Source organism: Ciconia boyciana, chromosome 1, assembly GCF_034638445.1.
Source record: "Ciconia boyciana chromosome 1, ASM3463844v1, whole genome shotgun sequence".
In the NCBI taxonomy this organism is placed as follows: domain Eukaryota; kingdom Metazoa; phylum Chordata; class Aves; order Ciconiiformes; family Ciconiidae; genus Ciconia; species Ciconia boyciana.
This window is the reverse complement of record NC_132934.1, coordinates 123,611,226-123,630,695: the sequence shown is the minus strand read 5'-3', so window position 1 is coordinate 123,630,695 and position 19,470 is coordinate 123,611,226. Positions and strand designations below refer to the sequence as shown.

At 36.1% G+C, this 19,470-nt stretch overlaps 1 protein-coding gene across 24 annotated transcripts in view; it reads left to right on the top strand.

Annotated features, from left to right (window-relative positions):
• Positions 1-19,470, top strand: part of KDM6A (lysine demethylase 6A) — a 162,341-nt gene that overhangs the window by 86,932 nt on the left and 55,939 nt on the right. For 13 of the 24 annotated variants that reach the window (XR_012039815.1, XR_012039816.1, XM_072847822.1 and 10 more), the window contains exons 6-10: positions 31-151; positions 11,004-11,058; positions 13,913-13,947; positions 16,136-16,201; positions 17,474-17,567. Coding sequence is in view for 22 of the 24 variants with exons in the window: in XM_072847822.1 (XP_072703923.1) it covers positions 31-151; positions 11,004-11,058; positions 13,913-13,947; positions 16,136-16,201; positions 17,474-17,567 (371 nt within the window). In the remaining 2 variants the exon portion in view is untranslated. The remainder of the gene's footprint in view (positions 1-30; positions 152-11,003; positions 11,059-13,912; positions 13,948-16,135; positions 16,202-17,473; positions 17,568-19,470) is intronic. The other 11 variants (XM_072847845.1, XM_072847801.1, XM_072847749.1 and 8 more) reach the window with 1 other exon arrangement.

Here is a 19,470-nt window from a genome sequence, read left to right as displayed (position 1 = left end):
ATGATTTTTTAATCTGTGTTTTTCTTTCAGGGCAATTAAAGCATTTCAGGAGGCGCTTTATGTTGATCCCAGCTTTTGTCGAGCCAAGGAAATTCATTTGCGACTTGGGCTTATGTTCAAAGTGAACACAGACTATGAGTCTAGTTTAAAGGTAGGTTTAAGTCCTTTCAGACTGAATTAACATTTGTTACAAGTTGTGTTGCATCTCAAAACTGCAAGGAATATGTAAGCATATAGCAGTTAAATACTACCTGCTTTAGAAATAGAAGTGCTTCAGTATGAAGTTTCTTAGTCTAAAGACTGAGTAAGGGTAGGATTTGAGGTGTGTTAGGTGCTAGAAATACTCAGAAAAGCCCAGAAAAATTATAGATGAGCTCTGATACCCCAGAAGATAAAAAATTTGGTGTAGGGCTCTTGTTAAAATAATACATTTTGGGGAGAGGCTGAGGACGTACAGAAAGTTGGAGGAGAAAGAAGATAGAAGAATTAGCAGCTTGGATTTCTCTATGTTCTTTCTTCTCTGCCCACCCCGCCCCCTCCCCCCAGCCCCCACCCCCCACTGAACTATTGTAAACTGGAAGTCCTTAAAAATTATTAAAAATAGAAAGCTTTTATGCAAAATAATGTTCTCATATGAATTTTTTATATCATTTCTACTTTTCTAGCAGTTAATCATTCTTTTATTTCCTGGTTTGAGAGTCAGCTTCTAAGGCAACTATTTCTGGCTAATCAGTTAGAAAGGGTTTGTGTTAATACAGTACTTTGTTTCTTCTGTACTCCTTTAAATTTTTTTACTGCTTGCATTCTTTTTCAGTCTCTGATTGTAATCTGTCATTTTATCTCTTGACGTTCAACATGTTTGCCCATTTTTTTCCTCCTTCCATTTCCTACTCTATCCCCATGTTCTTTCCTTCCTGACCTCTAAATTTAGGTATGTGTGTCTTGGAAAAAGGAAGCGCTCTTTAGCGGAGTTTCATGTGCCTTGAAATACACCTGCAGGGCTGAGAATTTTGTAATTTGTAATTAAGTGTAATTTATAAACATATTTCTGCATATTAATCTCTCCTAAAACTACTGAAAACATTACATGTTTTGTTTTCAAGAATCTTGTGGCTTCCTTTTCCCAGCAGATTGTTTTCCTGGAAGTTGTGTTCGTGAGGCTACCAGAATCACATTGTCCAAGATTGTAAAGAGTGGAGTGTTACTCTCAATTTTTCCGTTCAGTATTTGTAATAATGGGAAGCACTTCTCTCATCAGGCTTCCTTTTTTCATCTAGAGTCCAAGCTTTCACCTACAGAGACAGGTGGAGTTGGAAATTGTGATTAGATAGGATGATATTGCATAGGAGTAGGAAAGATTCAGCGCAATGAACGGCAAAAGAGAGCAAGGGGAGGTAGGGGTAGATCACTGTGTTGAGAAAGGGATTATGTGCGAGTTTGGATAGTCCTATTTCCTTATACTTTGGCACAGATTTAGTATTAGCTGTCGTGATACATAGGGAATAAAAGAAGTGCTGAAGAAGTACGTTTTGGTTTTATTTTTAAAGAAGTCAGGGACAAAACAGAAGAGTAAATTTACAAGAAGGTAGTAAACTTGTAATCAAGTAGTGGAAGGAACTTCTGCATTTTAATTTTTAATAGAATAAATTGATCAAGAAATAAATAACCTTTTCCTGCTGTGCCATGAAATATGTAATTCTATCACTGAACCAAGTATTTAAATAGATATTATGAGAATTCATTCTAAATAATTTACTGTGTTTGATCTTCACAACTTCGCAAAATAAAAAGGTCAGTTATCACAAGAATTTTGAGTAGACCAAACTTTTAGTTTTCAATACACCAACCACGAATAGGAAAAACGCCAAAGTAGTATTTTAAAAACAGAAATAAATTAATCTTTTGTAATGCAAAATGTTCATGATTCCATTGCTTTTATGTGCAATGTGATTAAGTCATTTAAGAAAACAAATGGCAGCAACAAAAACAGCTTACCCTGGAACAGAGTGACGATCTTCAAAAGGATGATAAAATAAACATGATGGGGGGGAGGGTGTTGCATTAAGGGCAGTTTCACATTGTCCTTAAATGAATACAACTGCAGGTTGTTGCTAAAAGGTTGTCTCATTTTCCGCCTTGCAATTCTGACTGCATTGTTCAGCACCCTCTGCTGCATTGAATCGAGGTGGTGGGGTTTTTTTCCGTTTGCAGACTGACGTGGATCAGAAGTCTGAACCAGCTCAACTTGAGATTGCTCAGTTGCTAGATCCAATGCAAAGTAGATGGCAGGAGTACGTGAATGGGAAGGAGGGGGTAGCGCTGTCTTATCCCCTTCTGGTGCAAAACATAGCATGAAACTCTACTCTGGAATTATCAACTGAAACACCTAAGGTCTCAGAGTTTCTGGTTTGCTTCCTCTGCTACGGAGGTTGCAATCCTTAGCAGAGAATAAGAGTGAGGAGCAAGAAAGAAAAGACCTAGTGGAGCAATCCACTCAGTCTCAAACAGTTTCAGATTTTTTCAGTTCAGCTCAGCTGTGGATTTAATGTAGAGTCCTGAGACTGATCTACTTTGTTTGAAAACAAAATATTACTGACTGAAACATACCAGTTCATACATCAGATTATATCAATTGAGGAGTAGATAAACAGAAAAAGCAGGGCAGTAGCTTCTTTAAAAGCCAATCTGACTGATTGCTGAGTTGAGGTTTAAAAAAAACCCTTAAGCCAGAACTCTGTGAGTGACAAGAATATGAGAGGCAAGTCAGAAAATACTTCCTTAGTGAAGAGAACAAAATGAAGTGCTGGTGCAGTGGTTATGCACAAGCATGGGGAGAATAAAATGAGGAAGAGGTATGAAAGAGTGCGAAAGGATGTTTTCACAGAATGTCTGTCTCATTCTCTGAGACCAAATATCTTGTCTCTTCACAAAAGAAAGATAAGTAACCCAAAGTAATGAAAAGACACAGTTGTCTTGTGCCTTTTTTGGTTTTGTGGACCTTTTTAAAAGGATCCAGGATTTTCGAGGATGGTTACGGGGTTTAGGATCCAGCCTGCTAGTGACTGGCCTTGAGCACAAACCCTTTCCCTCGGGCTCTATATAATGTAATTCATAGCCCAGTTTGAGCTTCTTATTTGACACTGAGGCAGAAAGTGGAAGTAACTTTTCATCTGGTAACATCGCTTGTGACTGTTCTGGATTTCACAGATTGTACCGACATTGCATTAATGTACTTTGAAATATCATAATATTTTTGATGGTATTTAAACATTCATGTTAAGTCTGTAATTGCTAAGAATAAACCATTGCCATCAGATGAGTCATTGTCAGTAAGAGTCTTCAGGCAAAGGGGGAAGATGGGAGTCTGAAGGTCATATATCCCATGTTTTTCACAATTTTAGACCATTAACATAAATCATCTATATTTTATGTAAGCAATTTAAGCACAAAATTAATTTTTACTATTTTAAGATGTTGATGATCAAGATAATTACTAGAGTGCTCTTTAACAAGCATAAAATCAGCTCTCTGTTTTTTCAAAATCAATTACTGCTTTTGCATGTTTTTAACATTGCTGCAGTTAAGACTTGCAAATTACTATGAGAACCCTTGACTGCTCTGTTACCCCATTGCCATAAGCTCTGGAAAGAACACCAGTGCTGTTGAAAATTGCTTGGCCTTCAGGCTTACATTAAGGAAAAAAAAAAAGGTGGCCCTTCTGGTTGAAAAGAAAACAGTCCTTGTGTAACCTGACAGGTAGGGCAGCGTTACCTTCAGAGGTGATACATGAAAGCTGCATTTGCCCCATTCATCAGAAAAGTACAATTAATTCCCAAATCTACTGGCAATGACTGGGGTGGAGGGTGGGGTGGGGTGGGAGAGATTTTATTATTGATTACTATATTAGCAACATACTGTTAAGGTTTAACTAACCTTTTCACACTTTACTGCATGTCCTGCTGCCCCCTTCCTATTTGCCATTTCCTACTAACGAACGCTAGGATCGCTGTGTTTGATGGTGTTGGCTGTGGTGGCACCGTGATAATCTGAAAGGAGAATAAAGCATGATCTCTAGGAATATTATACATCTTTTTATTGGTTTGGTAAATGTAGTTGGAAAAAATGTTCAAGCTTCTGAGTATGGGCCACGTTATTTCTGGCATGTTGCTTGCTATCCTTGTCATTTTCCTATTTATTGAATATATTTTTTTGCCTCCTTTTTTCGTACATGTATGTAATCATCCCGTCTTGTGCATATGTCTCAGTTCTTCTCTTACGTACTTTTGAATCTTAACCAATTTCTAGCAAATACGTCAGAAGGAAAGAGATTTCAAAGAGAAGTTCCTAGAACATTCCTGCGTGACATGTTGCCCCAGAGCCATTTGAGCTCTGCAAGCTGAGGACCAGGTGATCTGGTTGGCTTGATCTGCAACAGAGGCACCAAGCGACTGGTTGTGGGTCTGGTCTGTTGGGATGTGAAAAATTCCTACGAAGGGAACTGTCCCATCCACACAGGAGTTGCTGTGCATCGGGCAGCCCCGATGCCTCTTGTCCATCTGGAAGCTGAACGCAGAGCTAGGTAGAGCACGAAGAGGGATTGTGTGGGACCACTGACATGCATAAAAGGGAAGCTGAGGAAAAAAAGAAAAATTACAGCTTTGGTATTATTTAGTGTAATAGTTGAGCTACATTGGAAACAGCAGCTATGGGAAACCAGTCTTCCATCTGGTGCTCATTCTGCTTGGTGGTGTTGAAGTATCCTAGTGTGCTTTCGGTGGGGAGTTAGGGCAACGATCATGAAAGCCCTTTGAATGTAAAATTCAGTTCACTTCCATTGTTTGCTGCAGACTACTTAAGGGAAGAAAAGGAATCTTTGTTTTTCATATTTATTAGAATGATAACATTGAGGGAATGGTGAGTGGGTGGGAGATTTTCTGTGGGTTTGGTTTTGTGAGGAGGTGTTTTGTTTGCTTTTGTTGGGATTTTTTTGGTGGCAGATTTTTTTGTTGTTTGGTTTTTTGTTGGTTTTTGTTTTAGTTTCTTTTTTTTTTTTTTGTAATGGGTGGCCAGTAGGGACTCTGGACACAAGCAGGTTATTTTATGGCAAACCAAGCTATGTTGTGCTTTGGGAATTTTGTTTGATTTTTAAGTATTGCAGATGCATCCTGTACCCAGCAACAAAACATTTCGAAGAATGAGAACTAAATTTCTCATGTTTTCAATTATCTGCCTTTTAGTAGAAATACTGATTCTGCCTTTCACTTCTAGAAGTTTTTCCTCCTTATTTATGCACAAAACAGCTATCCTAGTAGTTTGCTTCAGGCCTATGCTTTGATCTTGCCTGTAATTCATAAATTTAAATATAATTTTAATCTTTAGGAAAATAATAAAAAAAATTCTCATTTGTTGGTAATGTTAAGACATGCTGCTTATATTAGGATAAGAAAAAGGCTGCAAAAGAATTAGAATTTATTGGGAAAATATGCATGAATTATGTGAATATGCATGAAATATAAAACCATTAAATACTGATACACAGATGAACAGTTCAAAGTACTTATTTATAGTCAGTCAGACACTTTTCCATCACTTATTCAAGTAATTCTCCTGTCTATATATACATCTTTATGAAAGATATTTTTAGCTACTGCAGCTATTGTATGCCAACATCTAGCTGTTACAGACACATTGTTCTTTTTTAATGTTCTTTTTCTTAGTAATAAATAAAAATGTGTTTATGAAAGTGAAAATTTGTGTTTTCAAGCCTTCAAGTGCTGTTTCACAACCTAGTCATCTTTCATATGTGCTTATATTAGTAATTTTTAAGCTTAAACATGTTAAATTGAAACCTTATGTATCTATTTTTAATTATTAAAGAAAAATTAACTAGCCAAAATACATACAGTTATGAGAATTTTTGAATTCTAATGTCTAGTTTTATGTCTGTAATTCTACAAGAAACTAATCAGTGACATTTTTAGGTAAAAAACAAAACACAGGGCTTTAACTATTGCAAGGTAGATATCCAAGATTGCAAGCAATTCACCTAAAAAGCATTTTGTGGAAAGCAAGATGAAATGAGTCAAAAGACTATTTTAATAAAAATGTAAGTGAATGGAAAACAGCATTTGGGAATGAAATTGCTCTCTAAGACTTTATAGTTTGCATATGCATTTGATGGAGAGACATATACGAGAAGTAAAAACGTGAAAGTTTTTAATGCAGCATGGCACTGTAACCAAAGTGCAAGGGAGTTATTAGGCAACTGGTTTTGACAGTGGATTACGCTATCACAATCTTTGGCCTACGGAGTGTTTTGTTTTGTTCTCTCTTGCTTAGTTTTGCTTGGGTTTGAGTCATTTTGGAGTTTTCGGATAAAAGAAACTGTAGGTGTATTTTTGAAATGTGATGATTACAAAGAGGAGTAAATGCTAAAATTGAATGAACATGCTGTGTGGCATCTTCTGTCATTTTGGGGGGTAGGGTGGGAGAACAAACCATGAGAAGAGAAATAGTTGACTCAGAAGTTGAGCATTCAAGCTAATGAGTATTGGTGTTGGTACACTTACATCATTTGTGGACCTTCTCCTCGCAGGAGGTTGATCTTGGTCCAGGTTTATTAGCTGTAACTGAAAGATTGGCATTCAGGGCACGCAATAATAGCTAGCTACGCGTACTGGCTAGGTAGCCACAGATACCCGGCAAGGATTATGCTGTGCTTTTGGTTCAGCCAGGGTGGTTGTGTGGGCTGGAGGCAGAGAGCTGCAGGTCCTGAAGTGACCCCAGCTCAGGGCAGTTCGGCTCCGTGGTGATGCTGGTGGTGCAGCAGCAGGAGCAAGCTTCCAGGCATCCCGTTTCCCTATGGCATTGTGTTGCTGCTGGCTGTCCTTCGGGCTGTACTGCAGGGGTAGCTGAATTTTGATGCTGCACAAATAATGATAAAACACGCAGGCAATGTGAGTATCAAGATAGCTTTGTGAAAAACACTCCGGTGTACTTTATAAGATGTTGGTCTTTCTGTTCAAACAGAATTTTTCAGATACAGCTAGTCAAAACAAGAGATTCTACTGAACATACTGCTGTTATTCAGTTTATGTCTATGTGTGACCTTTGTTTCTTTTGCCCTCAAGCAGCTTCCTTCTGTCATGTCCATGTAACAGTTTTCCTCAGTCTTGAGGTTTGGGGTTTGTTTTTTTTTTTTAATGTTGGACAAGAGTAAGTGAGTGTTTACACAAACCTTCATCTTACAAGATGAATTTGTTCTGAATTGAGAAGACGCCGGAGAGCAGAGCAATGAGCTGATGTAGCAGCACATGTAGCGCGTCCTCTCCTGACCCTCTCCCCTGGCCCCAAACATGCCCAGCAAATGGAGGCTTGGCGCTCTGCCATGGCTGATTACGCAAGGCTTTCTGTGTCCTACTTATCTGAACAAAGGCAGCTCTGAGGAGCATAGGCATCACACCTAGGTCACATAGGCAGAAAAAGCCACCTCCTGACAGAATTTTACTGAGTCATGATGGAGCTTTCCTTCATGGTAAGTCTGTGAGAATTGTCAGGTTTCAGATGATGGCTTGCCTTGCTTGCTAAATAAATGCAGAACTGAGAGCTATTAAACTTGCTAATGTCATCCTCAAAAGAAGGAGGGAGTAGAATCACTATTTTGTGGTCTCAGGCTTGGATGTAAACGGAGATAGTACTGAAAATCTTGCACGAAGAAGACGACAGTTCTTTTTGTGTTGGTCATTTATTGATTAAAGAAACAACAAAATCCTGGGTACTTGCCTCTTAAATTGTAAAGGACTAATTTGTTAGGAGAATTAGTGTTTAATTCTAGTAGTGAAAACATACTAAGTTACCTAAATCGGTGTCAGATTACTGTTATTTTACTACCAGACCTAATGCTTTCATCAGTTCTGTTTATATGCAATCCACTGTACTTCTGATCCTTGGAAAGGTTACCTTGGAAATTGTTTCCACAATCAGAGGCAAGTCAAGGACTCCAGAGGAGACAAAATAGGCTGTAGATAATTGTGCAATTACAGATGGCTACAAATCAAGGTATATTATGACTTGAGCTGCAGCTCTTGAAGACAGCCTGTTACTTTTTAACATTCAGAACACTGCCTTCTAGGTAAACCCTCTTACTCTGGATTTGAATTTCTATAGACTGCTGTCTGCCTTGAGGTATTGTATGTCGTCTCTGAACTGCAGCGGCCTCTCCTGCATAATAACTATTTCACACAGCAGTAGCCAGCTTCAGTACTGCAATATTTGAGAGAGGTGCAGATGTTTGCTAGCCGCTTCTGTTTGTTGCAGAAATGGAAGTTGGAAATGATTACTCTTTTTTTTTTTTTTTTTTTTTTTAATTTTTTGGTTCTGGTAATTGTGATTAGTGGATCTGCTTTTGGCTGATGACTTCTATGCGTTAGAATGCATGCATGCTTTTTTTTTGTCTGATTTCGAATACTTAACAGGGAGCTATGTATTATTTATCTGGCAAGAGGTGTAGGTTTGCTCATGTATGTGCATTTCAAAGGTTCTTGGTTTGAAAGGTTCTGGGTTTTCTGTGTATTGCTTTGCGATAATTGTTTAGTGCAAATGGTTTATTTTGCTGTAGTTATGGGCTTCGGTTTATCCATTTCGTTACTGTTTGTAGCTTAGTGAACAGTGCAGGCAGAAATTTAGTACACTTAGAAAATTTTCATAATGTGGATTTCAAGATTTGAAAGTCAGCTAATGTAGCAGTAAGAATTTAAATTTTTAGGAGGTATTGCTGAGAATATTCCTGCTTTTTTTTTTTTTTTTTACTGTACAGCACTGATACTACTGGCGTATTTAAATATTAAAATGGTTAGATTTTCTTACATGGTTGCCTGCTTTCTCTCAGTGAGTCTCACTGCAGTAACCCTTCTGAAAAGCTACTACAGAACAGTTGTCAATTGTTTCTGTTTAGATCTGCTTATTTTTTATAATAGCATTGGTAGGTGAGAGCAAATCTGTTCCTTTCTGCTTTATCTTTTCATATTAATTGTTAGTGACAGTGCAAGATGACACATCTGTGCAAAATGGATTTTGTACCATTTAGATCGGTATACTCAATGTACAGGCCAAAGTATATAGGTCTGTCTTTTTTTTTCTTTTGTCAGGCAAAATGCAATATAAAGTAGAGCATTTTATTTTTATTTAGCTTTTTTTTTTCTAAGTTGCCTGCTTAGTAGAATCACTATGGTAACCGACTAAAGGATGTCTCTGAGGCACACAACCTGCATTGCAATGTAAGTGAGGGGAGATTTTAAGTTCTCTGACTGCTGAACACTAGAAAAAGGAACAGGCAAGGCAGAGAAATAAGCTAATATTTAATATTTATAAGGTATTATTTAATGCTTGCTCTAAGGTTAAAAAGTTACTTTACAGGTAATGTATATGTGAGTTCATTGTTTTCTGTGCTCTCTTCTGGGAATGATATTGCTAAAAGGTTCATTAAAAATCATAAATTTTTGTTATTCAACTTGAGTTTGTTTCATTTTTTAAAAGCTGTTATATATTACAAACAATGTTGATCAAAATCAGTGAGGAGGTAAGCTGTGTCACTGTGCCTCGCAGAGCTCACAAGATCATCAACATTCTTTTTTTATGCTTTGCTATGGATAATACATTAAGTTTCTAATACTTTTTTGGTTAAAGATGTTTATTTAGAAATTTGGTGGTCTGTTAAACTCTTCTTATAAATCCTTGAGCTGTATGTTATATAGACATGCTATACATGAGGTATTATTAGGACCATGAGGAAAGTTCTGTAGTATCTAGCAGCTCTGAGTATGACAATACTGAAAGCAAGTTGCATATACATCCATTAATAAGGATGATTTTTTTTTTCTTCCCAGCTACACTAATAAGCTCCTGATGTCACCTGGTTTGGCATCCTGAACAGCCGGAGCTAAATTACCATTTTTGTGCTAACAAAATAAAATATACTGAAGTATCAGTAATGTTTTGTGTATTAGAAGCCACCTGAAACTGTATTTTGTTGATAACTGTATTTATTAACAGTAGTATTTTATATGCTGTCTCTTAGGTTCCTATATTCCTAGGCCTTATTCTCTATTGAATTAATATGTTAATCCAAATTCTACACTGTGTAGGAATTTTCTGTAAAGTTTATGGAAAAGTTCAGAGGCACTTGTGTGTGTATGCCTGTTTCATTCATTTTAACACACCTGGTTGCATTTCAAACTGTAAATAGCGATCACTGAATTAGTGTGACACTTGTGAAATGATTGCTCGCATCCAGACTTTCTGGCAGGCAGACGTCATTGCTCTGCTTGTCTGACCTTCTTTCTAGAAGAGTGAAATGCTTGGCTCAGAACTTCTGAATGCAAAGGTGTGTTAAAAGATATTTTTCATATCTCTTGAGAAAAAGTGATTAAAAATAAACAAGCTTTAATGTTTAACTGAAGTTTTCTTAATACCAGGAGCAGAGGATGTAAGAACTTATGAATTCCTTATGAACTCATGTTTTAGTGTAAAGGTATTCATTTTAACTGCTTTTTAACAAGAGATCAATTTTTTCAAAAGACTTCAAATCATTCAATTTGAAGGAAGAGTATTCTGTTTTTTCTAGGTAGACAAATTGAGAGCTTCAGTGTTTTATCTCCATGAGGCTATGAGCTAGTATGACTGCATTCCCAGTTGTGTATTCTGAGGAAAACTTGATCTTCCAATTTTGACCATTCATTTGATGCAATCATTCTTCCAGATGCTATCGCAATTGTTTTGTGAAGATGTCTGTTGCCATCTTACAGTACTAGAAGCATCGCTACGTTTGCAATAAAAAAAATTTACTTCCTCTAGTAAACAGTTGAATAGAAATTGAAAATTGTTTTCTTTAAGACACGTGGTAAAATACAGTATTCATTTTCAAGTACAAAATTGATTTATTCTTAATAATTTGCAAAGTGCTAGTATTACTTTGTTTGAAAAACAAATCATTCTTTTTCTTTCAGCATTTTCAGTTAGCTTTGATTGACTGCAATCCCTGCACTTTGTCTAACGCTGAAAGTAAGTAAACTATAAGTATTTCCATTTATTTTTTTGTAGATTTTTTTTTTTAAGCTTTATGCTCACAACTGTATCAATTTTTAATGAACGAATACTTCAGAAGAATCAGTACTGAGAGAGGAAGACTACAAAACCTGTTTCCATCTGTCAATGGAGGCAGATATTCCAGTGGAATTGTGGATTGTTTTAGTAAATGGACTAAGTAAAAATTGAGACTTAGTTTATTAATTGCTCTGAAGACTTGAGTTCTGGAGGAAATGTACTATTTGGCTGTTCATTTATTTATTTATAAATGTAGTGTTTGTGCCATAGCATACATTTAATAGCAATTATTTAAAACTTTGTGGCATCTTGATAATCTGTCATTTTTCTGTGATCATTTTAATGCCATTTAAATTTATGGATCTAAAGTTCAGCATCAGTCTTACGTTGTTGAAGTAAGAAAAAGTACAAAATGTAATTTGATTGTTTGTTTTATTAGGTCCCAGCTATATATTAATCTGTACTTGAATACGTTCATCTTTTAGTGTAGTATGATATCTCATGGGCAGTATATACTGTAGGCTGCTACAGAGCATCCTGCAGATATTTATCCATAGTTAGTGGAATCGTATGCACGAAAAAGCATATGTTCCTGCATGTTTTGGAGTCTGTAAGAATTAAAAAGTGGACAGTTGTGAAGGAAATTACTCCCTCAGTTTTTGAGGTACCTTCATGCTGCTCTTGGTGTTGAGCTTAAGTTACCTTCTAAGTCTAAGTTCAGAAGCATTGGATAAAGTATTTAAAAGCATTTTTAAATATCTTTAGTTCAGAGCTGGGCAAAATTGTGAATATTCTGTCGGCAAGGGTCATGAAAGGGGGTTTGTTTACATGGGTGAAACTGCTGGCTGTATTGGTATCAAGGAGCCAGCTGTGCTGCAAGGTCTTCTCCAAAGCTATGTCAGTTATCAGGAACAGGCACAGATAATTTTGTAAAATTATTTGCAGAATTCTTCCTAAGTCAATAGGCTTTTATTGTTTTCTGCCACATATGTGATTCTTTATTGTATTTCATGTTAGTTCATATTATTTCTCACTAACTTTATTGGTTTTCACTATATCTCTGAATTTTTGTAAGGTTTTCCTAACCCTTCCCCCACAGTCCGCTCTGCCCCCAGATTTATGTAGAGGTATGGCCCCATGTCAGGGCTTCATTGCCCCCTGGCCTTGGACACGGTGCCTGACAAACCCAAAGGAGGAGAGTGAAGAGGAATGAGAGATACTTTGTCAGGTTCTCCTGTACTACTTAGCGGAAGGAGAACCATGCACTCTGACCCAGGGTGTCAGGTACCGTCACATAAATGCTTGAGATTGCCGTAATCCTACCCCTTGCATTTCTAAAGGCTGGGTGAGTAACAGCATTACAGTGAGTGTCTTCCTAGCAGAAATGTTTGAGTACTAAGCATGTCTTCTTTCTATTTAGGCAGTCTCTAATGTGACACCTTTAATTTCTTTCCCCTGCAAGGCATGGCTTTGTTTTGTAGCTTCACACTGAAGGGGTTTTGCTATGAGGGGAAAAAAAAAAAGGAGAGATTTTTTAGATAATGAACTCCTGAAACAAAGGAGAGGTTTTTCTTTCATCAGTGCAGTGTGAAGTTTGACAATGTGGTGAACATAATGGGTGTGTTATGTGCCCTTTAGCAAGGAACAGAAAAAGTTTATTAAAATTTTAGATGATGCATTTCATTATGACCTGGTTTCTAAAGTGCACTAGGCTACCTTCTTTATAGTGAAGGACAAAGCTGTGCACAAAGGGAGCTTTTTCCCTCCCTTAAGACCCAGAGAGAAACCCTGGAACTCCAAATTACCTGTATGAACCTCTGTTTCACGCTATTCTGTAGCTTCAGAAGAAGGAAATCGGTGTAATTGAAATAAATTGAGCTTGGCTCAAACACGGATGTTTTCTTACTTGTAGTCCTCAAGAACATCAGGCAAAGTCTGTCTCAAAGAAATTTTTTTTTCCTCATCAAATCAGGATAAGGATCACATTCCTCTCAACTACCTTTAACTATCTACCAGTTGATGGCTAGTCTAAGTTAGCAGTTCTCAAGCCTTAGAGATCAGGAACTCCACCTTTTCCTTAATGATTTGAGCAGCACGAGGATAATTTTCCCTCTGCTTTTACTCTTGAACAACTCTCATTTTCTTTCTCCAGCCAGCAATTTTCTTGCCTTCAAGAGTTGCTAGTAGTATTATGGCATTCTGTGCAATTTGTATGAGGAATTTAAGATGCTTTACAGTAATGATCAGAATACCATATGTAACTTACGCTTTTAATTCAGTTTAACAGGGGAAAGACAATTCCTAAAAAGGAAAAAAAAATCCACCTAAGTTTAAGATCCTGTATAAAGCTGGCAGTGTATAATGTAGTTTTCTGTTCCGTAACCCAGGTAGTCTATCCCTTGGCAGCTGAATGAAAATAAAAACTAAGTCTTTATTTCTAACTCAGTTATGTACAGAAAATATTACCTGCATTCTCTTGTTGTGCATCTCTGCTTAAAGAGATTTTAATGCTAAGTTTACTGAAAGGTTAATGGACTCTGCATTTCAGAATACAAATAAAATCCACAGACTGCCTTTCTGCAATATCTGTTTGCAGTCTTAATGCTTTGTTAGGATACGTATTCATTCTCTGTCAGTTCTATTAAGTGTAAAATATCAATGTAAACAAATACTTTCTTTGTATCTTCAAAATGTAATTTATCTTGGTTTGCATTGGTAAATCTGAAACATTGTTTATCCCTCACTTGAAAAAACATATTGTAATTGTTGTTGTTCATTAAAACTAATAATTTTGATTTTCCCACTCTTACAGTTCAGTTTCACATTGCCCACTTATATGAAATCCAGGTAAGCTTTAAGCTCCTTTTTATGAAGTGTGGTTGAGTTTCTAACTGTATGATGTAATCAGTCTGTGGAATTCAGATTATAGATGCTTTTGTAAAGTTAGGCTTAAGTCTTGAATTGCTAAAGAAACTTTATTTGCTTTGGCTAAATTAAAAATATTTTTAATGTGGACTGTCATGCTATAAAACGGAGTAGCTATTTTAATAAACATACATATTTACTAGTCTCCCAAGTTGAGTGCAAAAAAAACCCTAAACATAATTTTTAGTAAAATGCTTTTATGAGATTATATATGTATTTAAAAAGTTATATGTAGATATAAAAAATGTGTAGTTTCTCAAATAATACAAATTCATATTGTTTCACACGCACACATACTCGAGTCTCGCCAGTTGCCCAGGTGCCTTTTTTGACATTAAATTTTCAAATTTAACTGAACATATGTGACAGAAACATTTGAGATCTGAGGTCAACAGCACATAAAGCTGTGTTATTAATTCTATATCAAATCCTACCACAGAGGGTTTTTTAGGTGAATCTTTTGGGAAATTACAGAACACTTACTGAGCTTCCAGAAAATAAGTAAATTAAAACCAAGTAGCTACTGAAATAGCTATTGTATATTTGTAATTTGACTGACTGGTCATATAATGTAGATTGTGTGCCCTTTTATCATGTTTATAGGTGTTATATGACTGAGGAAGGGATGTGACATGAAAAAAAAAACTGTTGTAATTAAAATGGAGGACAGACATAAATAAACTACACTTTCAGTCAGTTGAAAAGGAGCTTGATAAAGTAAGTGCTGTCTTTTGATGGCACGGTGAAAAATGACTTTAGGTATTTATATATAAATAAAAGATACATATTTGATAAACAAGATATTTTTCTTTTGAATGCTTTTGGTGCAAAGCTGTACGACAAGACAGAAATCCCCTGTCCCAAAACACCATTAAGAAACTTCATGGACTGTTGTGGTTCTTACCTGGCCACCGTCCAGATTTTATTCTGAGCACTGGAGCACATCTGACACGTTTATATAACAAAGCATCCTCAACACATTAGTTCTTTTGATCTGCTAGAGTAAAAGAGAAAGTTGAACATCTCAGGTCACCATGCCAGGTGCCTTATGTAATTGCGTGACCAATGTTACAAGTGCTTAAGCTATGCTTTCTGACTAACAATCGTAGGCAGCGGGAACTGTATTTTAATGCAAGTCAGAGGAAAAAAGTTTCAGTGCATTCTGCTATTAGAGTTAGTTTGTCTTGCAGTTCTGGTTGGGCGGGGTAGCTTCTTTTCTGGAATTTGAGAAATTTGGAACCACACAGGGTCTTGACTTCATTCTGGATATTACCTCTGACACCATGAAGAGATGTTTTTGGAAGGAGGCTGGTTGCTTGGTTTCTTTTAAAGGACACAGTACTACAATTTTCTGAACCCCTCCATATATTTGAAAATTATCTACTCTCTAATATTTAATGAAAAAGTTAATTCATTCCTTAATTATGTACTTTCATAGTACTGGAGTTTAAATGATGGGTTGCCAGCCTCCGAACAAGAGAATAGCCCAGTGCTGATAAGAGTTAGCAGTGGTTTTTCATGGTGTTTAATGGTAGTTTTTATTATTTCATCTGTGACAGTGTGAGTCCCTCTAGCTATTTAGGGTGGTAGCTTATACAGTGTCTAAAGAAAGATGTTGGATTGGGTTCCCCTCCCTCTTCCCATTTCTAAGACCCTTCATGGTGCAGCCTCTCATCAGAGACTTTGGATCTTTGGAATTAACATATCTAAATAAAACCAAATGTAAACAGTATGAGAGTTTTCTGTAATATGTTAAGGCATATAAGTAGACAGATTTCTAAAGGGTAAATAATACAACAAATAACAAAAGTAAAAAGTATTCTAGATCTGGAAAACATGCCCTATTTTAATAGGTCTTTCTGAATCCTCCTAAGCATGTAAACATCTCTTTCAAAGTGGGGATATTAGGCACTAATATTTACCTATTTGACATCTGGATTGCTGCCTCTGCTGTCATGCTATACAGTGAACTTCTGTTCATTTGCTTATCCTTCATAGTCATAAACTACAAATTTTGTTCCCAATGCTAAATTTAAAATTTTTTCCTAATTGTCTTTATTTTGCTGGCCATGGATATTTTATTTATTTATATTATTTGTTTTCTTACCAGTTGTCTGCATTTCATGAACACCAATTAAAAATCTTTTCTACCAACTTCCCTTTGTTCCATTTGAAAGTATGTAATTGCTGCTTTAATTTTTTCTCCTGACTAGAATAAGGTTTTAAAACCAACAGTTGTCTTTTGTGATTGTGAGATTTCAAGAAGTTAATAACATTTTTAACTTCTAATAGGTATTTATATTGTTTAGAGTCTTCTTCCCAGTTGTCCCTTTTAAAACACCAGTAGTCAGTAGTGTGTACTCTTTGCATAAAACGAATGTAAAGTAAGTCATGATCGTTTGCATTTAGGTGGCCCCATTTATTTTAGTACATTCTTCATGTTTCCCAGAATGAAGTCTAATGTTGAATTATCTGAAACATAATCTTTCTTAAAAAATTGTATAGAATTTTTAGAAAGAAAAAAAAAAGGGGGAGAAAAAAAAGAAAAAAAAAGGTACTGTTACGAACAGACCTCAGTATCTATGTCTGCTAGACTTTTGTGGGGGAGGAGGAACAGGAGGAGGAACAGAAGAATTAAGCATTTAAAATACATTCACTGTTAAACAATTATTGTTAGGGTAATGCAAAGATAAATGCTGACATTATTACAAAAAAAATAATCTATCAAGAAGTCTTAACGTTTAATATTTACAAAACAGCTCATACTGTTTCAGAAATTAATAAAGACCACGATCCTAACCTGAAAATGTGTTTTCGGTATCAAGACCTGTTCATATAGGGAGTTAAGAATTGAATGTTTCCGTGCTTTAAGCACACTTAAACTATATAGCAAATAATAAGATGGCATATCTTCATTCTCTAGGCATAATCCATGGATATGTTTTAATTCTACATATGGTGAGGCTCTTACCAGGACAACAAATATGTGGAAAAGGCAGTTCAAATATACCAAAGGAAGGAGAGAGGCAAAATTATACCAGCCACCAATTACCAGTGATCTTCATTTCTGTTATGAATTTTCTGGGAGGAATTTGTGTAGGGTTTTTTCAGATATAGACTCACATTCAAGCATTCCCCTTAAAAACAGTATATTCATTTTAGTATAAGAAGCATAATGCATATATGAGGAGTTGACCAAATTTAATACTTTGCAAATTTCCCATAATTATAGTCAATTTATATTAAATACCATATTTATGAAAGTTATTATCTTACCGTATATATACGTCACTCATTAAAGCTTTCATATGCACTGTATGCCAAAAAAAAAAAAGTTCTAGAATTTTTTTGTCAACGTGTTTGTGTGCTGTCAGTGCTGTGAAATCGTTGCTATTGGTGATCTGTTGTAAGCTTTATGATTAATCCATTTACTTTTTTCCTTTTGCAGAGAAAGTATCACTCTGCAAAGGAAGCTTATGAACAACTTTTGCAGATCGAAAACCTTCCTGCACAAGTAAAAGCAACTGTCTTACAGCAGTTAGGTATGTAAAATTAACTTTTATTTTTCTGTGTGTCTTTTTTCCATCTTCACCTTCAGCAGTGTTTTTTAAGGCTCCATTTCCAAAGTGAGTCTTAGACACTGAGTATGACACCTGAGATTTTCACCCAAAATAGAATGCATAACAGTAGATAATTAAGTAAATAAGAGAGGAGGAAAAAAGTTTAATTAAACTTACAAAATTAAAAAGGTGTTAGACTTGCTACAGTATGTGCGTTACAGTTTTTGGGCAATGAGGGGATGGTCTTTCAGAAGAGTGCAACAGTTAAAATTCTGTATTCTCTGTTCTGCCTCTGAGAACGTCCCTTGAATAGCCAGGCTAAATTCACTAAACCAAAGTACTTTTCTCTGTTGCAGAATAGAAGAACATGGCAAATGAAAAATTCACCTTTTCTTTCTCTTTAATTATAGTATGTAATGAAAACCTATTTCTGTAACTAAAAAGCTTATCATCAGATTCCATAAAAGAAACCACATAAAAAGAGAAAAAGTATTATTTTGTAAAAATTGTCATTTTCCATATTTCTAGAAAGCTGATACATCATTTTTAGACCAAAATTTCTAATGGGTGGGTAGAATAAACTATTTTTGTCCTATATGCCGTGTAAAAGTATTTCCAGAATATTTTGTTAAAATTATTCAACCCAGTGCAAAACTTCCTCATTCACTTTCTCCATGTTCTTCATCTAATTTATTATTCTAAATATTAATTTAATCTGCTTATGCCCATTTTTATTTTTTTTCCCTCCTTCACATAGTGGTCATTTAATTCAAATTAGTAACTGGCACTAAGTTATGGCCACAATGCTTTCTTTTTTTGTAATGCAGGTTGCGTATGGATTTGGAGTGGGCTAATTTGTTTAGCTTTTGATTCTTCTGTGTGAAATCACAAATGAAACTCCTGGAGGAGGACTCTAGGTTCTGATCTTTTTGCTGTCACGCAACAGTGTTGCTTATATTTCAGTATCCCCTTTGATTTTTTTTTTTTTTTAATTTGATATTATCCCACCTAGTATAAATTGTCAGCAATTTCATCCAGCAAGGCTATACATACGATCAATGGAAGACAGGCTTCCCAAAATAGCTGACCAATGCTTTTTCAACTCCGTTTGATGTATGTTGCCACATTAGGAGCAAAGGCTCATGGTTGTATTCATAAAATCCTACCACAGGTCTCTGTGCTAGCAATAAGAGCAATGACTCTGAGAATTGTCTGCTGTCTGAAAACTGGATTAACTCCCTTTATTCAGCAGCATAGGTCACCTAGTTTTGTAGTGTGGGTAGCTTCTATGTGGAGAAAGGGACAGAGTGGTTTTAACCAGAACATTCAAGGAATAATACCATTTCTCTTGCTCTTCACTGTTAACAGTGGTATTTATCAGAGTATGGTGTTTATCGCAGATTTAGTCTCTAGCAGCTGGTAATAAAAACACCTCCTCAGGAAACATAGTCCGGGTGGTGCACTGCTGCTTAGAAAGAATAATAGAAAATACCTACCATCTGCCAGAATGCTACTGGCAAAACCCCATCAAAATATATTTGTATTTCTATGTTGAACTCTCTTCTCCTCTCTTCTCCTCTCTTCTCCTCTCTTCTCCTCTCTTCTCCTCTCTTCTCCTCTCTTCTCCTCTCTTCTCCTCTCTTCTCCTCTCTTCTCCTCTCTTCTCCTCTCTTCTCCTCTCTTCTCCTCTCTTCTCCTCTCTTCTCCTCTCCTCTCTTCTCCTCTCTTCTCCTCTCTTCTCCTCTCTTCTCCTCTCTTCTCCTCTCTTCTCCTCTCTTCTCCTCTCTTCTCTCTCCAACAGAAAAATCATTTTGGCATGAAAATACTCTTTACTTTATTTTCCTTAGATAGTTAATTTTTATTGAGCCAGAGTTGAAATTTAGCT